Source organism: Pelodiscus sinensis, chromosome 7, assembly GCF_049634645.1.
Source record: "Pelodiscus sinensis isolate JC-2024 chromosome 7, ASM4963464v1, whole genome shotgun sequence".
Classification (NCBI taxonomy): domain Eukaryota; kingdom Metazoa; phylum Chordata; order Testudines; family Trionychidae; genus Pelodiscus; species Pelodiscus sinensis.
This window is the reverse complement of record NC_134717.1, coordinates 39,245,328-39,271,179: the sequence shown is the minus strand read 5'-3', so window position 1 is coordinate 39,271,179 and position 25,852 is coordinate 39,245,328. Positions and strand designations below refer to the sequence as shown.

General features: G+C 42.0%; 1 protein-coding gene across 5 annotated transcripts in view; it reads left to right on the top strand.

Annotated features, from left to right (window-relative positions):
• Positions 1-25,852, top strand: part of ABCB11 (ATP binding cassette subfamily B member 11) — a 72,121-nt gene that overhangs the window by 33,479 nt on the left and 12,790 nt on the right. For 3 of the 5 annotated variants that reach the window (XM_075933556.1, XM_014579869.3, XM_075933557.1), the window contains 10 exons: positions 2,998-3,123; positions 4,795-4,998; positions 7,113-7,283; positions 9,521-9,722; positions 10,448-10,523; positions 12,080-12,212; positions 14,705-14,869; positions 20,832-20,936; positions 21,052-21,213; positions 25,105-25,308. In XM_075933556.1, coding sequence (XP_075789671.1) covers positions 2,998-3,123; positions 4,795-4,998; positions 7,113-7,283; positions 9,521-9,722; positions 10,448-10,523; positions 12,080-12,212; positions 14,705-14,869; positions 20,832-20,936; positions 21,052-21,213; positions 25,105-25,308 — 1,548 coding nt within the window. Of the gene's footprint in view, positions 1-2,997; positions 3,124-4,794; positions 4,999-7,112; positions 7,284-9,520; positions 9,723-10,447; positions 10,524-12,079; positions 12,213-14,704; positions 14,870-20,727; positions 20,937-21,051; positions 21,214-25,104; positions 25,309-25,852 lie in introns of those variants that run through there. The other 2 variants (XM_075933558.1, XM_075933559.1) reach the window with 2 other exon arrangements.

Sequence of the window (25,852 nt, the reverse complement as noted above, 5' to 3'; positions counted from 1 at the left end):
GAGCTTAATATCTGGTCACCATTAATCTGTTTAGTGAAGTCTGAAGAAGTCTTCTTGATGATAGCAATTAGGTCTCCTTCTTTGCTAAGTAGAAGACATACATTTTGCTTCATCACTTTCTTGCTCTTAATGTATTTAAAGAATCTGTTCATATTCCCTTTTATGTCCCCTGCTATGTGTATTCATGTTGTGCTTTAGTCTTTCTGAATTTGTCTCTGTTCTTTTGTATGTCCCCTTAGCAATTCATCTATATTTCCACTTTTTATGGGATTCCTTTTAGTTTTCAGATTGTTAAAGATCTCCTTAATCAATTACATGGTTCTATAAATGTATACAAGAATAGCATGGGAAGTAAGGGTATGTCTACACTACAGCACTAATTCGAACTAAGTTAGTTTGAATTAGTCAATTCGAACTAAGCTAATTCGAACTAACGCATCCAGACTAAAAAACTAGTTCGAATTAGCATTTTGCTAATTCGAACTAGCATGTCCACACAGAGTGGACCCTGAACCGGGGTTAAGGATGGCTGGAAGCAGTGCCGGCAGCGCATCAGATGAGGACTTAGAGCGTGGAGCTGCTGTCTCAGGCTAGCCGAGGGCTGTGCTTCAAGGGACCCGACCCCCACCCCGGACAGACAGTTCTCAGGGGTGCCCTGCTTGCAAAACAGTCCTGGCTTGGATTGCCCGGAGTACCCACACTGGGCACATCACACCACTCGGCCATCAGCCCGGCTGCACTTGCCGCAGGCTGCCATCTAGGGAGAAGGGGCAATCGGGGGGCTGCAGGAGAGGTTCCACCCCCAGAAGCCCGCAGAGCCAGCCCAGTCCTCCCCATTGGGGGCTCGTACCCCATAACCTCCCTCACCTCCTTCCACTTACCCCTCCCTAACCCCCCTTCCTGATGTACAAAATAAAGGACAATTGTGTTCAAAAATAGAATCTCTCTTTATTAAACAAAACTGGGGGAGACTGGGAAAAGCAGGTGGGAGAGGGGAAGAGAGAGGATGGGAGAGGAGAGGGCAACTACAATGATGAGGGGTTTGGAACAGGTCCTATATGAAGAGAGGCTAAAGAGACTGGGACTTTTCAGCTTAGAAAAGAGGAGATGGAGGGGGGATATGATAGAGGTCTATAAAAGCATGAGTGGGGTGGAGAACTAACTTTTTTCATTAGTTCCCATAATAAAAGGACTAGAGGACACCAAAGGAAAGGAATGGGTAGCAGGCTTCAAACTAATAACAGAAAGTTCTTCTTCACAAAGCAAATAGTCAACCTGTGGAACTCCTTGCTGCAGGAGGCGGTGAAGGCTAGAACTAGAACAGAGTTGAAAGAGAAGTGAGATCAATTCATGGAGGTTGGGTCCATGGAGTGGTATTAGCCAGGGGGTAGGAGTGGTGTCCCTGCCCGAAGTTTGTGGAAGGCTGGAGAGGGATGGCATGAGACAAATGGCTTGGTCACTGTCTTTGGTCCATCCCCTCCAGGGTCCCTAGGGTTGGCCGCTGTCAGCAGACAGGCTACTGGGCTAGATGGACCTTTGGTCTGACCCAGTACGGCCATTCTAAGCTCAGGGCTCAGGGTCAGGGGTCTCAGTGGACCACCTTGATTTTCATGCAAACCTGCTCCTGGGTGGCCAGGCTGGCAGCTCTCCTGGCCTAGACGGCCACTTTCCTGTGCCTAGTGCGGAGGTCGTGGACGAGGTCCACGATGTCTGCACTAGACCAGGCGGGTGCCTGCCTCTTGCAGTCCTGGGCAGGCTCCCGAGAGCTGCCAGCCTGGTCCCCGGGAAGAGGCGGAGGGCTGGGGGGCATCAGGTGGCTGGCTCGAGCCATGCCAGGTGCAGGGTCTGCTGGCTGGGTGCTGGCAGGCTTGCACCTGGCACGGGCACCGTAGCCAGCCCGTGCCCCTTTAAGGGCTATGGGGCTGGGAGGGGGGCGTACGAGTTTCCCTGGTGGTGCCCACAGTGGCCACCAGGGAAAGCTGGGGAGGGTTAGCCTCCCACTAGTTCGAGGATTAAGCCTAGTTCGAACTAGCTAGTTCGAATTAAGGGCTGTGTAGCCCCTTAATTCGAACTAGTGGGAGGCTAACCCTCCCCAGTCAGGTTTTATTGTCGAACGAAATCCATTAATAGGTGTCGGTAGCCAGGTGGCCTCCAAGTTCCTATGTATTTGTACCCGGGACAATGGACTTGGCTCAATTGATAGTATGTATTTTACTAATGCCCCCTAGTCTGGACAAAGAATTAAGTCAAGGTACCCCAATATTTATAGACAGAAATGAATAATCTATGATACACATTGTACGTATCCGCTTACGCACTAATGACACATTTGGTACCTCTCCCTGTACTTTTCTCCAAAGCATTCACTTCCCATTGTTATACTCCTGTTGTTTCCAACTATTTTATCATGTCCTCAGCCTGGGTGTCCTCGTACTGTCCTGATGGAAGGTATTTACATACTTCATGTGCATTTATCTGTGATAGCAGTTCTAGTGTTGAGAGACACTGACTTGCAGGCAAACATTTGCTTCTAACACAGCCTGTCTATTACCTATAGCATAACTCTTGCTTACTTTGGTTTAAGCACCAGGCCCATGCTTCAGGCTCTTTCTTTCTCCTACAGCAGCCACTTCTAGACCCAGCAGACAACATCTTTGATGCAAACATACTATGTAGAGTTCAGCAGGTACTCATAACATATATGCAGGAGTCATCAAAAAATATACAGGCCAAATTCTCCTCTAGGATGTATATATCTAACTCCTTTTGATTTCTGTGAGAGTCTGGCATAAGAAACAAAGAGCAGAATCTGCTTGCATATCTTTCATGGAGGATAATGCAGTTAATTATCTGTACATGGAAGTTCTCCAGTTTGCTTAAAAACCCTTTGGTTTTCATTTCACCTTTTCATTTAAGATGAGAGCAAAACGCAATGATTTCCATCTGTTTGGCTTAAGGAATGTTAGTTACCCTGAATGGACTTTCTTGTGCTTTCAGATTTTGGATAATCTCAGCATGGTTATTAAATCAGGGGAAACAACGGCCTTTGTTGGACCCAGCGGAGCTGGGAAAAGCACCACAGTACAGCTCATCCAGCGGTTCTATGACCCTACAGAGGGCATGGTGAGTATCTCACTATAGCAGGGTTTTTCTCATCATAGTCACTTTAAAAGGTAGCATTGTTTTTACTCAAAGTTGGTAAGCAGGATTCTGTGACTGAGCAAATGAGCAGGATGTCTTGTTTAGTTCTGTTATGGAGTCTCCTGAATAATACAATCAGCAACATTTATGGGAAAGAAAAGATTTTAGTGAGGATAAAAATTGTTTCCCTACAAATAAGACTTAAATATGAAAGTTCAGCAGGAATTGCACTCATTCCTATAATGATAATATTGAGGCTAGAGAATCCAGAAGTGGCAAACTGTTTTAAAGCCTGGGAAATGTTGCATAGAATGCGTAACCATTATCCTATGATACTGCTGCACTATGTGCTGAATGGATTGGCTATGCCTTATTACCAACCGCAGAAAAGTTTAATGTATAAACATTCTTATTTCATTTACATTTGGCTTCAAGGAATAAATTACATACAGATCAATAGAGAGCAACTGAACTTAAGAGTCAAAGGGTGAATGAAATATAAAGAAAGCCTTGCTTGAACCTATTCATGTACAAATGAGTTATATTATGGTAATCGTTCCATGATTTCCTCATGTCCTAGTCATGTTAACAATCAGAAATCTCTATACGCATATCACATCTCCCATCTGAGGATCTAAAATATTTTATAAACTGGAGTAGAATGAAAATTACAGGGAAAACACCCGGAAAATTTCAAAGTAATTTCGATTTTCCTGGTTTGAAGAGTGAATTTTTGCTTGTTCAGTTATTTTTATGAAATTTTGTATTAAATTGTCAGATTTTGACCATTTGCCTTTTCAAAATGTTGTGATTTTCATTGTTTCTTCCCCCTTCCTTTCTTTCCCTTTTCCTCTTTTTTTCGTCATTCCATTTTGTCTGTGAAAAAAGGAGGGAGAGAAGAAAAAAAAGGAGAAAAAGGAACAGAGGAGAGAGAGGAAAATGTACAACTGAAAAACAAACAATACACCTATACATTTTCATTTTACAGTTTTGTGTAAAAAAAATCTCCCTCAACTTTTTCAAAAAAATCCTTTTTTGCAAAATTCCATTTTCTAGAGCACCACCTCTACTCCCAAAACTAAATCAGTTGAAATATTTCTTTCAGTTTTATTACAAACATCAATTAGTTCTCTTAACCAATGCCTGCAGTGTAGTTATTAGAAATTGAGGCTAATTAAATAAAATGTCATTTTCTGGAAAAAAAATTCATTCTGAATTAGGACAAAAAGTCAAATGTGAATTTTTTCATGTGAAGAGATTTATTTTAGGATTTTCATAGATACATAGATTTGAAAACCACAGGGGAATGCTGTGATGATAAAGTCTTGTCATAAGATTTCGCTGAATGTATTCCTCTTTGAGCAAAACAGCTAATCTTGTGTAAAGATTTATATGATATAGTATAGCAAATACTACAGTTTACTTCATGGGAAGCAGAGTGTCAGAAGCATTCATATTCTTGCAGGACTAGCTCATTGTTCTCATTATTTTTTTCTACAGTTTTATTGTTGAATATATTGTCTGAAGTCCAAATTAGGCTGATTTTCATCTCTCTTATAACATAATGATTCTGAAGTAACTCCATTTGATGCGTATTGTTACAGCAGTGTGAGAGCAGCTGCCTTTTCACTTTTAACTGGTGTTCTTCTGTAGGTTACCCTCGATGGCCATGATATTCGCTCCCTGAACATTCAGTGGTTGCGCTCACTGATTGGCATTGTTGAGCAAGAACCAGTCCTGTTTGCTACCACAATTGCAGAGAACATTCGCTATGGCCGGGAAAATGCTAGTATGGAAGACATAATCAAAGCAGCCAAGGAAGCCAATGCCTACAACTTTATCATGGATCTGCCAATGGTAAATTGCGCCTGTTGTAAAGTTTTGCATCAGAACTTGATGAACAATGGGAAAATTCCTCTTCCTTTCCGTCTGTAACCATGACCAGGATTGGAGAATGGCAAACATACTCCCTATCTTTCAAAAAGGGAAAGAAGAGGACCCACAGTATTATAGACCTGTCAGCCTAGCTTTCATACCTGTAGATACTGGTATCAATTCTAACCACCTAGAAGATAATAAGGTTATCAGGAATAGTGAACAATGGATTTGTCAAGAACAAATCATGCCAAACCAACCTAATTTCTTTCTTTGACAGGGTTATTGGCACGTGGATGGGGAAGTAAGTTGTGCACATGATTTATTTTGATAGCTAGTAAGGCTTTTGACACAGTCTCATATGACATTCTCATGAGTACATTAGGGAAATGTGGTCTGTATACAATTACTAAAAGGTGGGTGCAAAACTGGTTGAAAGGTCATACTCAGAAATGCTGCCATTGTGTTTCAAAGGTGCAGCGTGAGCAGAGTCCAGGGTCAGCTGGGGACTCCAGCTGATCCCGGGCTCCTGTGGTGCTGCTCCTGGGGCAGTGTTTCAAAGGGGCAGCTGCATTGAGCCTGGGGTCAGCTGAGGACGCCAGCTGATCCCGGGTTCCCGCAGTGCTGTCCCTTTGAAACACCTCAGCAGTATTTCAAAGGGTCAGTGCATGTGATTAATCGCGATTAAATTTTTTAATTGCACGATTAATTGTGATTCATTTTTTTAATCGCTTCACAGTTCTAATTAATACTTCAGAGAACTGAAAACACTCAGTTGATATATTCCCCAATGTCTATTTCTGCCCAGGCAAAAACCTACTTATGATCCAGTCCTACCACTCACCTCAATGTGTTTTTAAATAGTCCAGGAAAACCTTTCCAGCTTCCACCCCTTATCTTAATACTATCTGGCATATGGAGGTTCTCCACCCCCCAAATTCCAGTCACCAGTAGGTATTGGTTGTTCAGACTTCTGTGCCCCCCAAGAGGGATAGATTAAGAAAAGGGCTTTAGAGGTTGCAGTCTAGGGCTAAGTGGTGCCTTACAAAAAGATCTCTGGGTCACCAAAAGTGAAGATCATTTGGTGGGACTCCTTAAGTTAAGGCCTTGGGCTGCAGCCACTAAAGCCCCTGTGTTTCAGCCTGGCCTGGAGAGAGGGAGGGATTGGAGAGGGACGTGGATCCATCTGCTGCTGTTCCTCCCTTTGCCCCCTCTGGTCTGGAATTGCAAGTGCCAAAAGTGTTGTCTGTGTGCATCTCTTGCTGCAGGCTCCACCACCTACAACTCCCACTGGACAGGAATCTCGACCAATGGGAGGTGTAGGGTGCAATGCCTGCAGGCAAGTGCAGGGCAGGGTATTGGGCCACCTGTCCCTTTCTTTCCCTTACCTCTCTGGGGCTTGCACTACCAAAAGGGAACTGTCCCCCTCGCCTAGCCATGCGCCACCTTCCACACTCTAAATCCCTCATAGAATCTGTGCACTAGCATCCTGCCTTGAGCTCCCTCCTGCACTCAAAATCCCTTGGTCTTATCTTGGAGCCTCCTCCTGCACTAGCCTATAGGATATAGACGGGGCCACGCAGCTCTGTCTGGCTCTTCAGCTTCCTCACTAACTCCACACAAATTTTTCAGTCACCTAAATCCTGGCCTGGACTAAGCAGTGTCCATGTGCCTGACATTGCTACACTACAGTGATCACCATGAGTCATGTAAGGCCACTTGGGTCCCTGGAATGTTAGCTGATCGGCTGCCCCATAGTGAGGGAGAGATAGGGGATTTTTGTCCATGTTGCAGTTCTTATGGCTGAATTATACAATGTAAAAAATAACTTTACATTTTGTTTGGTATATATATTTGGTTTGGGGCTGGCACACATGGGAAACCCAGTTTGGGAAGAAAACGTTTGTTAAATATGCAGGAATCTGCTCTACAGCTCTATGAAAGATCTAGCACTGTCACATACTGTACTTATCTTCTAAAGGTTGTTATTAATTTTGGGCCTACTCCTATAGAAATCCATGAGATTTCTACTATTGATGTCAATGAGAATAGAATAGAATCCTTTGTTGTTTATTTAATTTTTCTCTTCTATACAGCAATTTGACACTCTTGTTGGAGAGGGTGGAGGCCAGATGAGTGGGGGTCAAAAACAAAGGATAGCTATTGCTCGAGCCCTTGTCCGAAACCCTAAAATCCTGCTACTCGATATGGCCACGTCAGCACTGGACAATGAAAGTGAATCTATTGTGCAAAAAGCACTTCACAAGGTTTGTTATGTTGTATTAGTAGTAAGTATTAATGGGCCAGAAATACATTTTCAAAGCATAATGTGGCAGATATTTTTGTACTGTTAAACACCATTGTTTGATCCTTTTTAAATAATCTTAGCATAACAGAATTGCTGTTAATGTTTTCTGTCAAGCTGAAACATTAAAATTAATCTGCTGAACTGTCGATAAAAGTTCTATTAGTTATATACATTAACATTCCAAAATGGACATTTGAAACTGTACAAAATAAGAATGATTTTATATAAATAAGAGATGTTAGTTGTTGTTCACAGTCTATCAATATGAAAATCCACAGGTTTCAAATGAATTAATGACTATTCTGAGATCAGAATGTGAACATTCATATTTTGAGCATACATTTCAAAAGCACCTGTTACTCAGAAATGTTCCTATTTTTCCCTCAGAAATCTGCTTGATCTTCTCGGGTCCATTTATGCGTGAAAAATGTGCAGTGTGGTTACATTTTTGGCAAAATGGGTCTGACTTAACCTTTAGAGCAAAGTGAAATAAATCAAATTTTAAATAGTTTTGCTTTTCATTATGAATATTAACACCACTTTTGCCATGAATAAACTGTGATCTCATTTTGAAAACAGAGGCCAAAATGTTTAAACTTGGTTGCTTCAAGTCCAAGGTCTGCTGTGCTGAGTTCATTAAATATCCTCGATGGTTAATGGCCCATAGAAATCTGAGGAAACTTCACATACATTTAGGGATTTCTTCCACAGACCCGACGGCATTTCTTCTCACAAACAACATGGTTCCAATGGATTATCTGAACACGTGAATTATCTCTCTTCCCAATGTATCTGTGGGAATGGTGTATTCAGAGCAAGGTAACCATGTTTGCAGAGCATCACTCAAGTGTCAAACCATTCTACTGCAATCATCAGAGTCAGAAATGGCTGGATCCCTTTGATCCATCACTCAGGCCTTCACTGCATATCTGATTGCTGCCAAGTCAGATTACCTGGACACACTCTTGTTTTGCCTTGTAGCAAACAATTGTGTGAGATTTTGGTCCATGGCAGGCAAGAACCCATGATGCTGTCAGAGGCTTCTTTCACACTAGAAGGAAGACCACCTCTGTGACTTTTTCTTAGTTTCTTTTCCTTCCCTGGGAATTAAGAAAAGCTTGCCTGGTCAGGGTCAACTCTGTTGCTCTGACAAGAGCTTGGCAAACTTGCTTTTCAGCTGTGCTGACTCTTTACAGGGAACAACCTTGCATTCTTCCTCTGAGCCAAGATCTTTTGCCACATTAGGGAGATTGGACAGTGCACCCCCACCTAATTTAGGATGAAACTTCTCTCGGAGAGCAAATACAATGCAGCTTGAGTCCAGAAAGTCTGCACAGGGAAAATAATTATGTTTTTAAGAAGACTCTGTTTAACTCATTCTAGAACAAATATTTTGATCCATTGTCTTGTCCAGTTTTGTCTTCCTTTAATCTCTGGTGTCTATGACAAAGGGGTTGCTCATCAAGGTAACTCTTGTTTTCTGATTACACTGGTTCTCCAGAGCAGCACGGATCCTCCTTTCTCTTCTCTACTCCAGTGCTCAAGTTCTCAAGTTTCTGGAGGCAGAGAGGAACTGAGGGACAGTTTGAAGAGGCATGTTATTTACACCTCTGATCAGTGGAATATAAGAGTCTAGGGAGCTGTGTGTGACCTCTGAATGTTAACTGCTGTTTTTTAAAGTTCTGTGGTTCACAGATACGGTAGTGATGTGGGTCTTTTACACATCCAAATTGATGGGCTATATGCTAGGCACATGTTTCCTACAGAATGGTTCCGAGAAGGCAAGAAATTCAGAGAGCATGAGTTATCTTGGTAAGTGATCCCTTTTCACTCCTTGCACGATCATTCTTGACACCGGAGAGTTCTCATCAATTTCCATATGTACTACAACTCTTGTTTAATTTTATAGCCTTGAACCTTTTAATTACCAGTCAAATGACCATTCTTTGCCCTGAGATGTAGCATCTTTGGTAATGATTTATATAGCACTGCTAATACCTGCAGAAGAATCTGCAGTCCAAGGGCTAGGTCCTGAGAGGTGCTGAGGTGAGTAGGGGCTTGATCCAAAGCCAATTTAAGACAGTTTTTTACTTCACTGAACTTCAGATCATGCTCCAGCATGTATGTATTCAGCTCAGCATCTCTCAGAATAGCAGGTTGCTGTCCTAACAATATTGTTGATCTTTTCTCTCTCAGGCTCGCCTGGGGCGCACTGCCGTCTCAATAGCCCATCGTCTGTCCACAGTCAAAGCCGCTGATGTCATCATTGGGTTTGAGCATGGAAGGGCTGTTGAGAGAGGAACACATGAGGAGCTACTGGAAAGGAAAGGGGTTTACTTCACACTGGTGACCTTGCAAAGCCAAGGAGACAAGGCACTTACTGAAACAGCAGTGGAAAGTAAGTGTTTTATGCTATTTTTAAGAAATTATGTTATATCCCACAGAACACAGAACATCAATAGATTCCTTGTTAATATTAGTTGTTTGTTCTCCTTTGGTTTTCCTGAAGGGTGAGTTTTAGTACTCATAGAAGTGATATATCAGTAGCGCTATCCAAAATGTGCTTTTGCACATGCATGCTGATCAACCTCCCTCACATAGATTTGTCAGCAATTTTTCATCTGCATTTCCCTGGCATTTTATATCTCCTTTGCTATTGACAGTTTGGCAATGTTGAGTTGAAAAAAGAGATAAATTATGGAGTATGCCAAGGTCACCCTATTTGTTTTACTGGTGATCTGAGGCAGAAGTTAAAAGCTAATATAATGACTTGTGTAATGCTGTAAAAACATAGACTGATTATCTTTGAGGATGAAAGCATTTTCTGCCACTTAAATTGTAATACAAATTTTTGAAACACCCTTACTAGCCACATCCACAGTTTCAAAATACTATATTCATTGAGTTCATATTAAATGTACCTAACTTTAATATGTCAAATATAAATTAATACAAAAACATATATTCTAAGGCATAGTAACAAAAATTGATGACATTCCTTTGGTAATGTACAAAATATCTCAGCTATGAATTGGGAATATTTTAATGTTTTGCAAATAAATAATTGGTTTAACTAAATTTTACTGCAAACAAAGGAGCTTCTAACATATTTTACAATTGCAGAAAATAACTTGCTTGCTAAGCCAGACCTTATGAAAGTCCAGTCTTTTAGCCGTGGGAGCTATCGAAGCAGTTTGCGGTAAGCTTTTAAAATACTGACACCTCTTGATACATTTCTAGATATTTGTATTCTTCGGTGACTTTCTAAATGACATGGGGTGGAGACTGTACTGCCTTGGATGGTGCAGAACAAAGTGAGAGAATGCTGCAAACACCTTTGCTAAAGCATAGAGAAGCATCACAAGTGTGGAAATGTAGAGAGTGCACTGATACATTCAAGCCCATGAAGTTAAAGAAAAGACTCCTACATTTAGTTTCTCTCCACCCTATGTGCATCCTAATCTTATGTCCTCCTGTTCAAAGGGCATAAGATTTGGGAGAAAAGTAGGGGTGGCCATTGGTGGGTTGTCTTTTATTGCTCTGGGCTCCCTACTAATGAACATACTGAACATCAGACAAGACAAGTATTACTCCTGCTTTACAACAGCACACAAGGCTGGGGAGTAGCACTGGCACTTATTCACGTGACTAGCTTATTCTCTTGCACTGACAGAACAGACCTTGCTTCATGCAAGTGCAGGGACTTTGATTTGTGTAGCCTTTTTTATTGACTATACAAACCTTCTCATCCATCTCACACACTATAATGACTGATGAGGATGGTCCCTGTGTGGCAGATATAGGACCAAATCCTGTCTTGAGCTGCACAGGTAGTGGAAAATGGTGTCTGATACCTTTTCACCCTGCAATCAGGATTCTGGCATAATGTTTTCATATGTACATGTCCATAAGCAATTCATATTCAGGGGGGCTGACAGACTTGCTGAATCCCTGAGCAAAGTAGGGAGGGGCGAGGCCCTGGGCAGAAGGAGCAGGGTTGGGGGCAGCTAACCCTCAGTGCCACCTAGAGCGCACCATATTGGGCACCCCCAGCATGCTGCATGGTGCTCTGGCAGTAATTTAAAGGGTCCCCAGGCTCTAGCTGGTCTTGATACTTCTCTCTTCTGCATTGCTATCAAAACATTTATGAAAATGAAAGCAGAGTCTGCTTGGATTTCACAACTCACTTCTGTCCCCGTGAAATCCTCTTTCCATGCAAGAGATTTTGTTAATTTAAGGCCGTGTTGAATCAGATGACACTTCTAACCCAGCAGTTGTAGACTGGGGTGCCATCCCATCATGGATAGGTGGACTGAGTGCTCATGCTGCAGCACTGTGTAATACAGCTGCTGTGTCATGACTGTGGACCCTGTGGTGAAACTGACTTGAGTACTCTGAGGGAGCAGGAAACCCCACTTTTCTGTGGCTTTGGTGAACATATTGCAAGTTTAACAGGAAATGCACACCCGCTATTTCCCTACAAGCTGTGTTTTCAGATATAAGAGAACAAGGTATGGTATATAAACCTAAACAGAAGTATCCATTCCTGTGGTGGAATTCCTCCTTCCCACAGTTAGAAGACTGAAGAAGAAGCAGTATGAAAGGCAATGCTGGGCCTTTGCAGTTACAGAGTTTGCTTCAACAATCTCTGATTCCAGGTTCTCATATTAGTCTAAAAAAAACCTGACCCAATCTTCAAAGCACATATTGTATCAGAGCATGAGGAACAGACCTTCTCACCCTTCTGTTTCACAGAGCTTCCCTTCGGCAGCGTTCCCAGTCTCAGCTCTCTAATGTAGTACCCAGCCATCCGTTATCAATTGCAGGAGACCAGTCAGATGCTGTGTATCGAATGCATCATTATGAAGAAGGCACATCCACGCAAACGGTCAGACATTATAATGCCAATAGATAAAACATGTTTTAATATCTTTTGGCCCTGATAATTATATACAGATAAGTATTTTTCTAATAGGTGGTTGTGGAGGAGACACATCATCTTGCATGTGTCCTTTTGGTATTTAAACAAAGATATGACTCTTGGCCTCTGCTGTTTATGAGCTAAGTGCTGCAATTGGGTGGCACCTGATACGTACATACCCACACACAAAGCCAAGCACAGAGTACGACTAGAGATCTGGGTGTAAGTGTGGTTGAAGTGAACATTCCAAAACATGTTCAGGCCACGTGAGGGGAAATGCTCATTTTGTGGAGTATAACAGTTGCTCAGAAGTAGAAATTGCACTGTTTGTTGCACTGTTTGTGGAGCTAGGCTCTCATGTGCTCTATGGACATGTGGGAGTCCTGAGAGTGTAACTGGGGCTTCCTCAGGCCACTGACATAAATGGGAGAGTTTTGATGACATCCTTGGGGTTTGAATCAGTTTCTTGGTGTGGTTCAGCTACATGGAGGAAAGGGGCAGGATGCCTTTAAATGGCCTTTCAGAACTATCTGTGCAGGAATATGCACAGTGGCTATTTAAAACCCCCATACCCTCTCCTCCACCTCTCTCCACACCACCCGCCCCCTTCCCGCCCCCTCTCCCCCGGGCAATGCTGTCAGCCTCAATTCCTAGCACTTAATCAGCTCTGCACAGGGCAATGTAGAAAGTGGCACTATTGCTGCCAGCACCGTGCAAGGATAAACATAGGATTCCAGCCTGCAAGGCTGTGACTCTGGCACCTTTGGCTTTCACCAACACAAAAGGAAAGAGCAGAACATTCTTCTTCCTCTCCTCCCACATATTCCTGGTAAAATGATGTACAAAAAGTTCCGGCAATGAGCACTTAAATAAATGAGCAGGGCTCAGCACAGTCATTGTCTCCTCAATCAAAGCATGGGGTCTCTGCACTAGCCAGGAGTAATTATGAGCATTCTTGCATCTGACATGAGGTCAATTCACCTAACATGAGGTGTAATTAGTGTATAACTCTGAGGCCTCCGTTTGTTCTCCTTGTAATGGATGCCTGTTCATCGCCCACACAGCATCTACTCAGTGCCTTCAACCACAGTGTTTTGAAATATTACTTAAGAATTTACCATGAACAATTCAACACGTCACCTTGTGAGGAAATAATTTGAGGGCTCAGTAATGGCTCTTGCGGCCCTAGAGTTTTGGAGGGAGGAGAAGGTGACCTGTCTGCATTGCAGTGGCTGGAATAATGCCAGCGTAGGGAAGCAGCAAGCATAAAGATACTCCTGACCTGGGTATAATTCCACTGCAATCAGGGAAGTTATCCTGAGGATGGATCCATGTTCCATTGTCTCCTGAGGTGTTGGAGGAAAAGTGCTCGGAGGTACCCTTGTGGCAGCAGGCCCCGGCTGGGAGCTCAGGAGTGCAAGACACTCTTATGAGTCTTCCTTGTGCAAGGACAATGGAAAGAAAGGGTGTCCCTCCCTGCCCTTTTTCTTATGGCCTCTAAGTACCCCATGTATTAAGAGACGTGCTAACATTTTACTCCCAATGAGTGACAGAGAGCAATTCCTATAAGCCCTTTGAAATACCAGTTTGAAAGAAAAGGTAAAATATAGAAATGAGGTGCCTGTGTACATTTTAATAGTTCTCAAAAGAATGCAGCTTGCTTTTCAACCCTTACACCATGACATTTCTCTTCGGAGTCTAAGCCTCTCTTGAGCCCTGAATCCTGTGAAACTCCGTGGAAGTTTCAAGTCAGCTCTATGAATGGATGGCTCATCTGCAAGCAAAGGGGTTTTCCTCCCTCCTGGCACTGTTTTCAGAACTAAGAGAACCTAGGAAGGCCCAGACAGTGGTGGTCTTGGCTTGGTCACATTTGCTTATAAGTTGTAGCTGAGAGAGACACAGTTGTCTGGTGATCTGAACACAGAGAGTAAAATTATGCTTTCAAGAGCCATGGAAGCTCCTCTATGTGGTACTTACTAACTTCCACATAGTAACAGGGCATGAGCTGCCTCTTGTGGCACTGTCCCTACCCCCTTCCATCCCTTAACAGAAGGCTATCCATAGGATCAGAGTTTCCACAGGCTGATGCTGGGAGTGGCAGCTGCATGATAGGTTGGTGCAGGGACTACTCTTCATTCCAACACCAGGCACTCAAAGATTGCCCAGGACATACACTCTGCATATGGTGGGGTAAAGTTGATTGTCAGCCTGCTCAGAACAACATGACCATGATGCCATGCTAATAAAAATGCCATTAAAAAAATCGGATCACGGTGAAGTAACATGCCGAAGTTATAGTGCCAGAAATTTTCTACAGATGTGTGATGCACCAGTCTGAACAGGATAACATGGGCTGTGAAGAGGAACTCACTAAAGCTACAGTGATGTGGGGAGATGAATCTCTTGTGGGTGGCTTTGCGGGAATGTTTATACTTCATAAATCAAATCTATTTTGTTAGAAGATGTTTGAGAAGGAAGAAGAGGACGTGGAGCCTGCACCAGTCACCAGGATTTTGAAATATAATGCTCCAGAGTGGCCATATATGTTGTTTGGATCTGTTGGTGCAGCTGTGAATGGGGCAGTAAATCCACTCTACGCTCTGTTATTCAGTCAGATTCTGGGGGTAAGTCATGCTAATATTTTAAAATTCATGCAGTAGTGTTGGTTATTACCCTTATGCCTTTAGAGCTTGGCAGGCAAGAGTGATGAACAAACTAAAGCAGGAACTACGACATGCTAGTCTCAGCACTGACTTTGTCATCTTTGACAAATCTTCTCCCCTCTCTGCCTCATCTTCCCAGTTTGGCAAGTGGGGATAATCCTCTGACCTAGCTGAGCAGGGTGATCTGATGAGTAAGACTCCCATCACCATAGTTTCTAAGCACCTTGCAGAAGCACAGTAAGCCCTGTGACTAACATCTGGCAAGTATAGTTCCTTCTTTCTGCCATCCTCTCCCTAAGGGGAGAAACGTGTGTGCTGTGCAATGTAATGTGTCGGTAGCCTGGGGTGTTTTGTGTGTGTCTGTGCTGTTCTGTGTTCCCATTAGAGGTGGCGTAATCAAAGAAGTGTGCTATCCACTTGTAACTGGAGATGGTGCGGTTTGTTATGATTCCTGCAGGAGTTTATTCCACCATCTTGGACCGATCCCCAAGAAAGCTCTATCTTCTGCATACATGAGTTTTACTTAATGAATCAGGGCATGAGCTGTGCTCTTTCTGAAGTTGATGAAAATCCTGCTATTGACTTTAATAAGACAATGATTTAGGTTCTAGTTAATTAATTAATGTATGTAAAGTGCTCTGCATGTAGAAACTATTAGTGTTAATTGAATTGTTTCAAATACCCCTTTTCCAGGTAAAAGGAAAATAATGTAAGAAAAGTATCTACAAAAACATTATTTCCCTTTTTAATTATTTCTTATCTGTCCCTCACCGTCAAGAGGACATTGCCTGTTACATGAATGTACTAAGGGGCTTGGCTTACTTCACATCCACTCAGGGAAAGATCAGAGCTAATGTAAATACGAGTCTCAAAAAAAAAAAAATTACTGGGAAAATAGGGCCCATCCCTGCTAAAACTTACCTGTCTGGATAATTCCACTGTCCTCCCATGAAAAATCAATGGTTTACAGGATCAGACCTAGACTTTGACAAGTGTCAAAATGTAATGGTATATAGAGGAAAATTCTGAAAACACTTCAGAATAGGAACATATTTTATGGGCCTGGGCCAGAGCTCTTCCTGCAAGATAGTGAGCACTGTGAGATCTCTGGCTGATTCCTAATCAATAAGGATTGGGTCCAGTGGGAGCTGAGCATGTTGCAGACGGCTCTGTGCATGCTAGAAGAATTGGGCCTAACTGAGATACTTTACGAACCAATAGCCAAGCATAGCCTTGGAATGTTTTAGTTGTGCTAGTGCAGGGCCTGCCAGACAGCTGGTTAACAGATGCAGCACACACCCTGCTCCACATGTAGTATGAATAGCCTCATCATTGATGATGGTGATGGACATGTTGGCATGTGTTGGAGCAAAAATAAACTCGGTGAAAGGGAAGAAGCACATTTACGAATAGAGGAAGCCAGATCTAGTAGAAAGAGAGAAATATTATTTGCAGAGTTCTCAGATGTTCTCATCTAATGTCAGCTGCATTTGCATCCACATAATGCCATTTGTGAGGAGGGGCACAGAAAGTCTGCACTATTGGCCCCATTACTGGGGAGACCTTCTGAACAGGCTTAAGTCTCAGTTGAGTACGTCACTTATTCATGTACTTATGCCCCACTGCTTGCTCCTGAGTCAGGGTCTGTAGCAGGAGCCTCAGAATGAATTGTGAGTGGCTGCCAGAATTACTAGGGCTCCTACAGGGGGTATGCTGCAGTAAGAGTTCTGTGACCCTTTAGCTGGGAGCAGACTGTGCTGCTCTCCTTTGCAAGCCATTCAGGAAAGGAGGCCTGGCCATGACCTTACCCTCAGAACATCTTCCTTGCAGACTTTGGAGAAGCTTGCACCTGCACTAATGGGAAGCAGAGGCACTCCTTCAGCAGCCACAACGTGGCTGGGGAATATTGCAGTGGGGGATTAAGGAAAAGAAGGTACTTTGCACTCACTGAAATTTTTATCATGTTGATTGCAATCAGAGTAGGGTCAGACTTTTTTGGTCATGGTCACCTATTGTCTAGGCCTAATACAGTAATCAACACAAATGTATTTATGGAGTGTTTCAGTATCAACAGTTACAGGGATGAACTCTTGGGTAGCTGGGAAAATACTAGACTCTCTCCCCTCATTTAGAACTCTCATGAATTCTGGAGAGCAAAGGCTACATTAGCCTGTTTCACAGCCATGTACACACATTTTTAGTTTTATAAATAGGTCTTCAGCAAATTCATGGTCCATTTTCATCAATTTCAAGGTTTAAGTTTTAAAAATCCTAAATGTTATGAATTCAGCTATTTAATCCTGAAATGTCATGGTATTGTAATTGTAGAGCCATGCAAATGACAAAAAAAAGGAGTTTTGGGTAGATCTCAGGGTTATTGTGTGTGTGTTGCGGGGGGGAGAGAGGGGAAAGGAAAATTGTTATATTGCTAAAATTACTTCTGTACTGCTGCTAGTGGCAGCACTTTCTTCAACACTGGGCAGCTGGAGAGCAATGACTATTGGCTGTGACCCAGGTCTGACGGCAGTATTGCACAGCAGCATCAGAGAAATAAAGATGGTACGGTATGGTATTGCCATCCTTACTTCTATGCTACTGCCACGGTCTTCAGAAGTGGGCACCCAGCCAACAGCCACCACTCTTCGACTGCCCAGCTTTGAAGGCAACCCTGAATAAGGGTGGTAGCACCTAAATTCCCCCAAAAGAACCTTTCAACCTCTCCGCAACTTCCTTCTGCGTCAGGACCCCCAATTTGAGAAACACTGGTTTCCCCTATGGAATCTGTATAGTGTTAGGGTAAAGACACACCAAAAACCTAATTTCACAGTGGGAAACCAGATTTCATATTCCGTGACACATTCTTCAAGGCTGTGAATTTGGTAGGGTCCTATTTATAAATTAATATTTCTGTTCCATCAATAGGATTTTTGCTTCTACCATTTCAGATGAAGAAAGTAATTGCAAGAGCAAATCTAATAATTAACATATGGCATATGAGAATGATCTAGGGAGGTTGTGGAATCTCCATCACTGGAGATATTAAAGAGCAGGTAAAATAAACATTTATCAGGGAGGATCTAGATCAGTGGTTCCCAACATTTTTTATACCAGGAACTGGCAAACCCATTCACAAACTTTTGGAGGACCAGTTAAATTATATTTGCATATTCAACATACAAATAATGAATATGCAAATAAAATGTTATTGGTCCACCAAAAGCCCCACCCCACAGTGCCCCTTACCCCTCCACTACCTTCCAGCACCAGCCACTGACCCCAGAGTCCCCTGCACCCAACCCCCTCAGTGCCAGCCCCCTACTTTCAGAGCCCCCCGTGGCAGCCCCCCATTCCAAATGCCTCAGTGCCAGCTCCCTACCCGTTAGAGCCCCCACCACCAGACCCCCCCAGTGCCAGCCTCCTGTTTCCTTAGCCCCACTGCACCAACCCCCCCGAGCCCTCCACAGTGCCAGCCCCCAATCCCCAATATCAGCCCCATCCCCAGAGCTCCTGGTGCCAGCACTGACCACATAATCCCCCACTACTAGCCCCATCTCCAGAGTCTCCCAGTGCCAGCTCCCTACTCTGGACACCCCAGTACTCCCCAGTGTCAGCCCCCTGCCTCTTAGAGTCTCCCACCCCCCATACAGCTCCCTACCCCTGAGCTCCTCAATATTAGCTTCACCCCCAGAGTCCCCCAGTGCCAGCCCCTGCCTCTTAAACCCCCTGACCCGCAAAGCACTAGCCCCAACTTCAGACTCCCCTGGACTGCCCCACTCCCCTCACCTAGCTCTGCGCTGCTTCCCAGCCACCAGCTAAGCGCTGCTGCCCGGGTTATGGCTGCTCTAAGGCTGCCGTGCCAAACTGCGCAGCCCTCCCACTGGGCAGCAACGTGCTCTTCCACATCTGGGAAGAGACCCTGCTCCTGCCCCTGCCTGATGCTGGCTGGCTGAGTGGTGGGACAGGACGCACTTCTCCAAACAGCCGCAGTGGGAGCAGCGTACCCCAGCTCCGGCCCCCCAGAGCCACCGCGGCCTGGCAGCAGGCCAGGAAGCCATTGATCTAGATGGTGCCTGGTCCTGCCATGCGGGCAGGGGACTGAATTTGATGACTTCTCAAGGTCCCTTCCAGTCCTAGTATTCTATGACTCCTATGATTCTTCACACTTGCTGCACTTTGTGCTGGTTATGTACAAAATGCCCATTTTCACAAAACATTTTTCAGCACATTTATATAAAGTTTAGATATATATCCATGTAGTGCAAGGGTACAGAGACAGCCGAGGACCAGGAATAATTAGATCTGTATTCTAATCTAGATTCAGCATAGGACCTACTTTATCAAGTAGCTGCCATCAGCTTCTTGTGTCTCATTCAACTCACAGCTCAAGCATAAAACCAGGCTAACTCCTATTGAGAAACAGGTGCTAAATCCAAAGTTTTATCTTCCCAGCTACATAAATTACAAATATTTCCCAAAATTGCTGACAGCCTAAGAAATTTCAGATAAAATAAGCTATGGAGAGTATTGTTTGTTGCATTGGACAAGAACACCAGCACCCTTGTATATGATACTTTTATTATGATAGATTAATAAGAAGAGATGATATAAAAATGTGGTGTTATTTTTTAAAAATAAATGAAATTAAGTCTGGCCAAATAATATGCTCTGCTGTTGAAAGGTCAAGGCAGACCAGAGACATTTGGAGCACACGTTAATCTCTTTTCCACTCGCACTAGTATTTTGGATTTTGCAGGCTTTAGTTTGTTGCCAGGGAGTTGATACTGAAAGTTAAAAATTACTTTGAAGGGGCTTTGCCAGTGGAGAATAACCAGCTCTATTTCAAGTTCTTCCAAACCATAGTTTTTATAGATCACTCCTGAATCATAAATACATTGGGGGTGACCTTTTAAGACCAAAACATAGTTTGTGGTATTTTATTTGTTGCATGTATAACTAAGAAAAAAATTCCCACATCCCTTTCTATTACATTTAGTTGCAAAAATTTAAGATAGTTTAGAAGTAAGTCTTAAAGGTCAAATCTGCAACCTATTTTCAACTACTCCCACGAGTTAAACATGTTGTTCTCTTGTAGGATTTGCAGATGTATAGAGATTTTACTTATTAAATCCAGTTAAAAATTAGAACTATTGTCATTTTATCAGAGAAGTCCAAACACAAGCTGCTGCAGTAAAAAAATTAACTGGTAGGTATTCCAAATGACAGTAACTGCTATGAATAGGAACTGCTAAAAGATGACAAGTGAGATTTGGACCGTTACTTCATTGGCAATCAGTTTAATAGCAGCAGTTAAAAAGATCAGACACAAAGAGGAGATAAAAAACAGCATCTAGGAGGAAAACCAATTCTAAGTTGAGCTCTGGACATTTTTTCCAATGAATTCTCTTCCCTACGTACACTGGCAGGAGAGTGGCTTACTTTCACATTGGTTCAACATGTGGGATCTATGTTTTCCCTTCGATGCTGCTAAAGGAAGATATAGACATGCTTCAATGAGAACTGTTCATGTGTACCAAAGGGCAAATTGTCCTGTTTTGCAAGTTGTATTTAATTTTGCACTTTCCAATGAGCCACCAGATTCATGGATTTTATAGGGGTTAAGGGAGTTGTTCTATTTTTGCTTTAGCAAAAGAAAAGAGTAATAGAGTCCACTAATCTAATCTTTGCCACAGTCTTGTAACTTCACTTATGAAGTCAGCTGATGTAAAAAGGCAAAGTTCCACTGAAATCAATGAATTCACACTGTTTTTTACCAACTGATAATCTGTCTCGTCATGTTTTCATCTGACCCTCATCTTTAGGGCTGAAGTGAAAATTTTCACTGACAAACAAATTCTGCTCACCTTGATCATACTAATACTACCATTGTCACTCTGATGTTATGACGTTCATTTTATTTCAAAAGACCTTTTCCATGCCTGATGAAGAAGAACAAAGATCACAGATCAATGGCATCTGCCTGCTTTTTGTCCTTGTTGGAGTTGTATCATTTTTCACACAGTTCCTGCAGGTAATGGCGATTCATTAAACTTCTGCTTTGCTAGTTTCTTTTTCTGTTCATGTCTATCTATGTACGCATTTACGTGGGTCTTTATAGTAAGAGTATTTGTTCTTATGCATACCAGGGATACACATTTGCAAAATCTGGTGAGCTGCTTACAAGACGATTAAGGAAAATTGGTTTTCAGGCTATGCTAGGGCAAGAGATTGGTTGGTTTGATGATCACAGAAACAGCCCTGGTGCCTTGACTACAAGACTTGCAACAGATGCATCACAAGTTCAAGGGGTAAGAAACCATATACAATATTAGGAATTATTTTGCTCCATGCCAATTATTGCATTATTATGGTATTTGATGTATCATTTCTAGTATATTGTACGTACATACTAATATAAATATATATTTAACCTCAAGGTCTCTAATCTCACTCTAGCTAGTTAAGCTATTTCCAATGTGTGTAGTATCTTCAATAGGACTGGCACAGTGATCAGTTATTCTGTGTTAAATGCAGAACTAGAGTTAGATTCTGCTATCCATTGTACTAGTGTAACCAGGTCAATGTTTTAAGTCACCAATAATAACTGAAAGACAAATTCAGTGTTTAATCCTTAATTTTTCATTGCTAAAGGTGGAATTTTGCTCTAATCACTAAATGCATGTTACTGAAACATATCTCAGTCATTTTTAACCACTTCCATCAATAATAATATCAACAAGTAAACAGAATTTTCAGCATGGTGTGGAGTTTATTACTGTTGTGACTCAGGTTAATAATCTATTTAAGAAAAACACTTTACTACTACATAACATGCCATTTCAGGACCAGTCTCAGGCTGGCACATTTGCAACTAATGTTGCAAAAGTAATGCTCCTACTGTTTGGGAAACACAGCTCATTAGCACCATATTCTAGCACCCCCTGCTGGCCAAAGGTGTGTGCTGCTGGGTTCTGTGTGTGCTTGATAGAATTCTCTTGCCTTTGCTGAATGACAATTCTAGTTATTACATTACACACACACACACACACACACACACACACACACACACACACACACACAAAACAGAGCTATGAAATGAACAAAGCCAAAAACGTTCCCCAACTCTTTCAGCTCTGTAATTAATAAGAGCTCAAGTAAAGAGGCTCAATTGGAATTTATTAATCAATGATAATTAGTCAATGATTAACACAACACAATTCAAAACATAGAAAGGATGGCTAGGGTTACCAAACCAGTCTGGAAAGTGGACAAGTTACTATGATGGGTCTGGAATTTCCCAGAATTGGTGTCCATCTCACAGTGACTAGTGAAAGCAACCCAGGAGATTTTCAATAGGATATTTTAAGAAAATGACACTACTTCATGTTGTAAAAAATAATCTCCTGGAATAGCTTCAGCTAGACTTGGCAACCCTAATTACTGGAACTCAATTCACTCCTATCTAATCCTTGGAAACTCTGCTCTTTATATACTTGTTCAAGATAAGGAAAAAATCTTTCTTTTTTCTGATCTATTGAAATCCACTTATGGGATCTCAGCATACCTAATCAACTAGCTAAAGATACCTGTAACATATCTGTTCTTTTATGGTATCTGTCCTGATTATAGAAAACACCACTCCATTTCCTACAGCCTCCCGTGGCTGGAAATAGTGAACCGCAGCCATTGGGAGCTGCAGGTCTCTGTGGCTATGGATACTTAGATTAAACAAATGTCTTACCACCCACCAGCAGCTGACCTGTGTGGTCCTGAACCCAATTTTGAAAACACCTTCATTATGTGATGGCCACATGTTCTTTCTCTTTTTCTGTTTTTTTATTTCATTTTAATTAATAATTGAATTAATATTGATCATAACTCAACTATAATACCAAATAATAATATGGTGTTATGCTTAAAGAAAGCACACAAGATCTTTTATAGGGGAAAAGGCAGTACGCCGCATTTATTGAGAATACAACAGTTAGCATATGCTTTTCAGTCACTCACTCACACACACACACACAGTCCTGCCAGTCGATGTCATAGTTACCAAACTCCAGAGTCTGGATCAATCTAGTGACAAGCCAGATTGATCACAGAGGAGGAGCTGGGCTCTGTCAGGTGCGATCTGATGCTCCTGGAGTTGGTGGCAAGACGAACCCAAAGTTCCATGGCAAAACACCCTGCTTTTATAATCCTTTTCTCTGTTGAAGTCTATGGATTTTGCTGTGTCAATCTATGACCATTTTGTTATTTTTTGGTTACCATTTCAAAACATCTCCAAAAGAGTCATCCTGTCCTGGATTTTAATCAATTGTCTTTACTGGTGCCAGCCTTCACCTTTAGCCCGCCGGCGCCATTTTTAAATGCTGGCAGTTCGAACCCCGTGCCGCGCGGCTACACGCGGCACGGAGTAGCTAGTTCGGATTAGGCTTCCATGTACTCCTCATGGAATGAGCCTAATCCAAACTAGCTACTCCGCGCTGCGTGTAGCCACGCGGCACGAGGTTCGAACTGCCGGCATTTAAAAATGGCGCCGGCCAGCTTCATGCAAATGAAGCCCGGGAAATTCAAATCCCGGGCTTCATTTGCAAGTGCGGTATGCCTACATTACCCTCCTAGTTCGAATTAGGAGGGTAGTGTAGACATACCCCCCCTTCCTTGATGCTGGATGTGCGCTGATGATTTTCTTTTGGTGTCTGTAAGTCTCATCTCTGCCTCTCATTCTCCCCTCCTCTCTTGACCATCTGGCTTTAACAATGGCCTTCACACCTTATCTCTTCCTGAGGTATACGCACCACATCTACACAAACAGCCTTTTACAGAGACCTTTAAAGGAGAATACAAACAACAGTATTTTATATTGAGCAAAAGCAAAAGGCATTGTAAAAACTTACTCAAATTTTGTAATTAAAACAGTTCACATTGAGGCTTGAGTCTTCAACATTCCTCTAGACACAATACAAGATTCTATTTCTTACTTACTAAACCTAAAAGCAAATAAACGTATATTTAACTAAAGGGCCTAAAGGTCTATTCCTACCTTAACATAAATCCTACATTACTACATTATTAAACCTAAAATACAAATATAAAAATCTTACTCCTAAAATGGTACCACAAGTGAAAAATTGTTCTCTTTTTCTTTTATGGTTATACATGCAAGACTAATTTTGTTGTTGCAACAAAGCCAACCAAAATAAAAGAAAATAATTATCTCATATACACACATACCCCATATTGGGTAAGACAAATGTGGTGTCACGATTTTTATACTTGGACATAGAAGATACAATATTGAAACTCAGATTTATTAAGACAACGTATGCTAGAAAACAAAGAATTAAACAATTGATTAGGCAGTTTATTTTTATATTTAAAGACATTCAGTAAAGTTAATTGAAATGTTTATTAATTTATTTGTCTATTTGACTGTATTGATTTAATCGGCTTAAAACAATTTGCATTACTCTTACTTTGAGTCCTGATACATAGATAAAAGGCCAAGAGTTTAATTGTGTGAAGCAAAGATAAAGTTACCAACAATGATTATAATAAAGGCATTTTTAAACTTTAGTCCAAATAGGAAAACAGAGATAAGCAGCAACTATAAGTTATCTCTTTTTGACTCTTTACCAAGTACTTCCTCAATGGGATCCTGTCTGATTATTTTAGCATTGCTGGAATTTTGCAGTATTACTAGCTATGGGTTCATAGAGTCTCGTATGGTCACCTCTTTGTTAGTCAAAGAGAAATAAATACATACATAAATATTTGGGTCAAATTCAGTGTATTGATGCACACAAGCAGTTTTCATGGAAGTCAAAGGGAGTCATCTAAATTACAACAAAGTTATTCATAATTACATGATATTTACATTTATTAATGTTCTTGGGGACTGTTCTTCTTTACCAGTCCTTGGGAAGGTCTGTAGGTCAGGAGAACATTTAGGTTTTAATCTTGCAGTCTTTGTTTTGACAAAAATTCTCATTTGACTTCAATGGGAAACAAGTCAGGTAAATTGGGTGAATGCCTATGCAGTCAATTTAAATATATTAGTCCATGCCATGTTGTTTTAATATCTAGAATGCTCTAAGTTTGATGAGACGGTATCTGATTGTCTTCCAAAGCAAATATGATAACTGATATTACTGTGCAAATACTACTCAGTAATCTACTTTTTGTTTTATTTTAAGGCTACTGGAGCTCAGATAGGAATGATTGTTAATTCCTTAACGAACATTGGAGTGGCCATAATCATTGCTTTCATCTTCAGCTGGAAACTAAGTCTAGTCATAATGTGCTTCCTGCCCTTTTTAGCCTTATCTGGAGCTATTCAGGCTAAAATGTTGACAGGACTTGCCTCACAGGACAAGCAAGCTATGGAAATTACTGGGCAGGTAATGTTTTTTGAAAACTAATTTTATGTTTACAGGCATTTGGGGAAGAGGGTGTATGCCAGTCATAGCTCAGGCAGTGGAATTATCAATACTTAAGATACTATTTAAGTGACGGAGGTATACAAGCTGCAGTATTTCTTCTTGTAGTGCCACTGAAATTTCATGACAACTTTTCCAGCTTTAAAAGTATACTTGGAATGTGACTTCCTCCTCAAAAGGGTTATAACCTTAAACCAGAAGTAGGCAAATTCTGGACCATGGCTGGATCTGGACTACAGGGTTAAGCCCTGGCGGGCCCTCACTGCTATGTTTACCTGTGCCCCAGCAGGTATCAGACAAGCACAGTTCTTGGGGTATGTCTAGACTACATGGCTCCGTCGACGGAGCCATGTAAACTAGTTTACCCGGCATAAGCAAAGAAGCGGGGATTTAAATAATCTCCGCTTCATCAAAATAAACATGGCCGCCGCGCTGTACCGACAATCAGCTGATCAGACACAGCGCGGCAGTCTAGACATAGATCTGTCAGCTGGGAAAGCCTTTG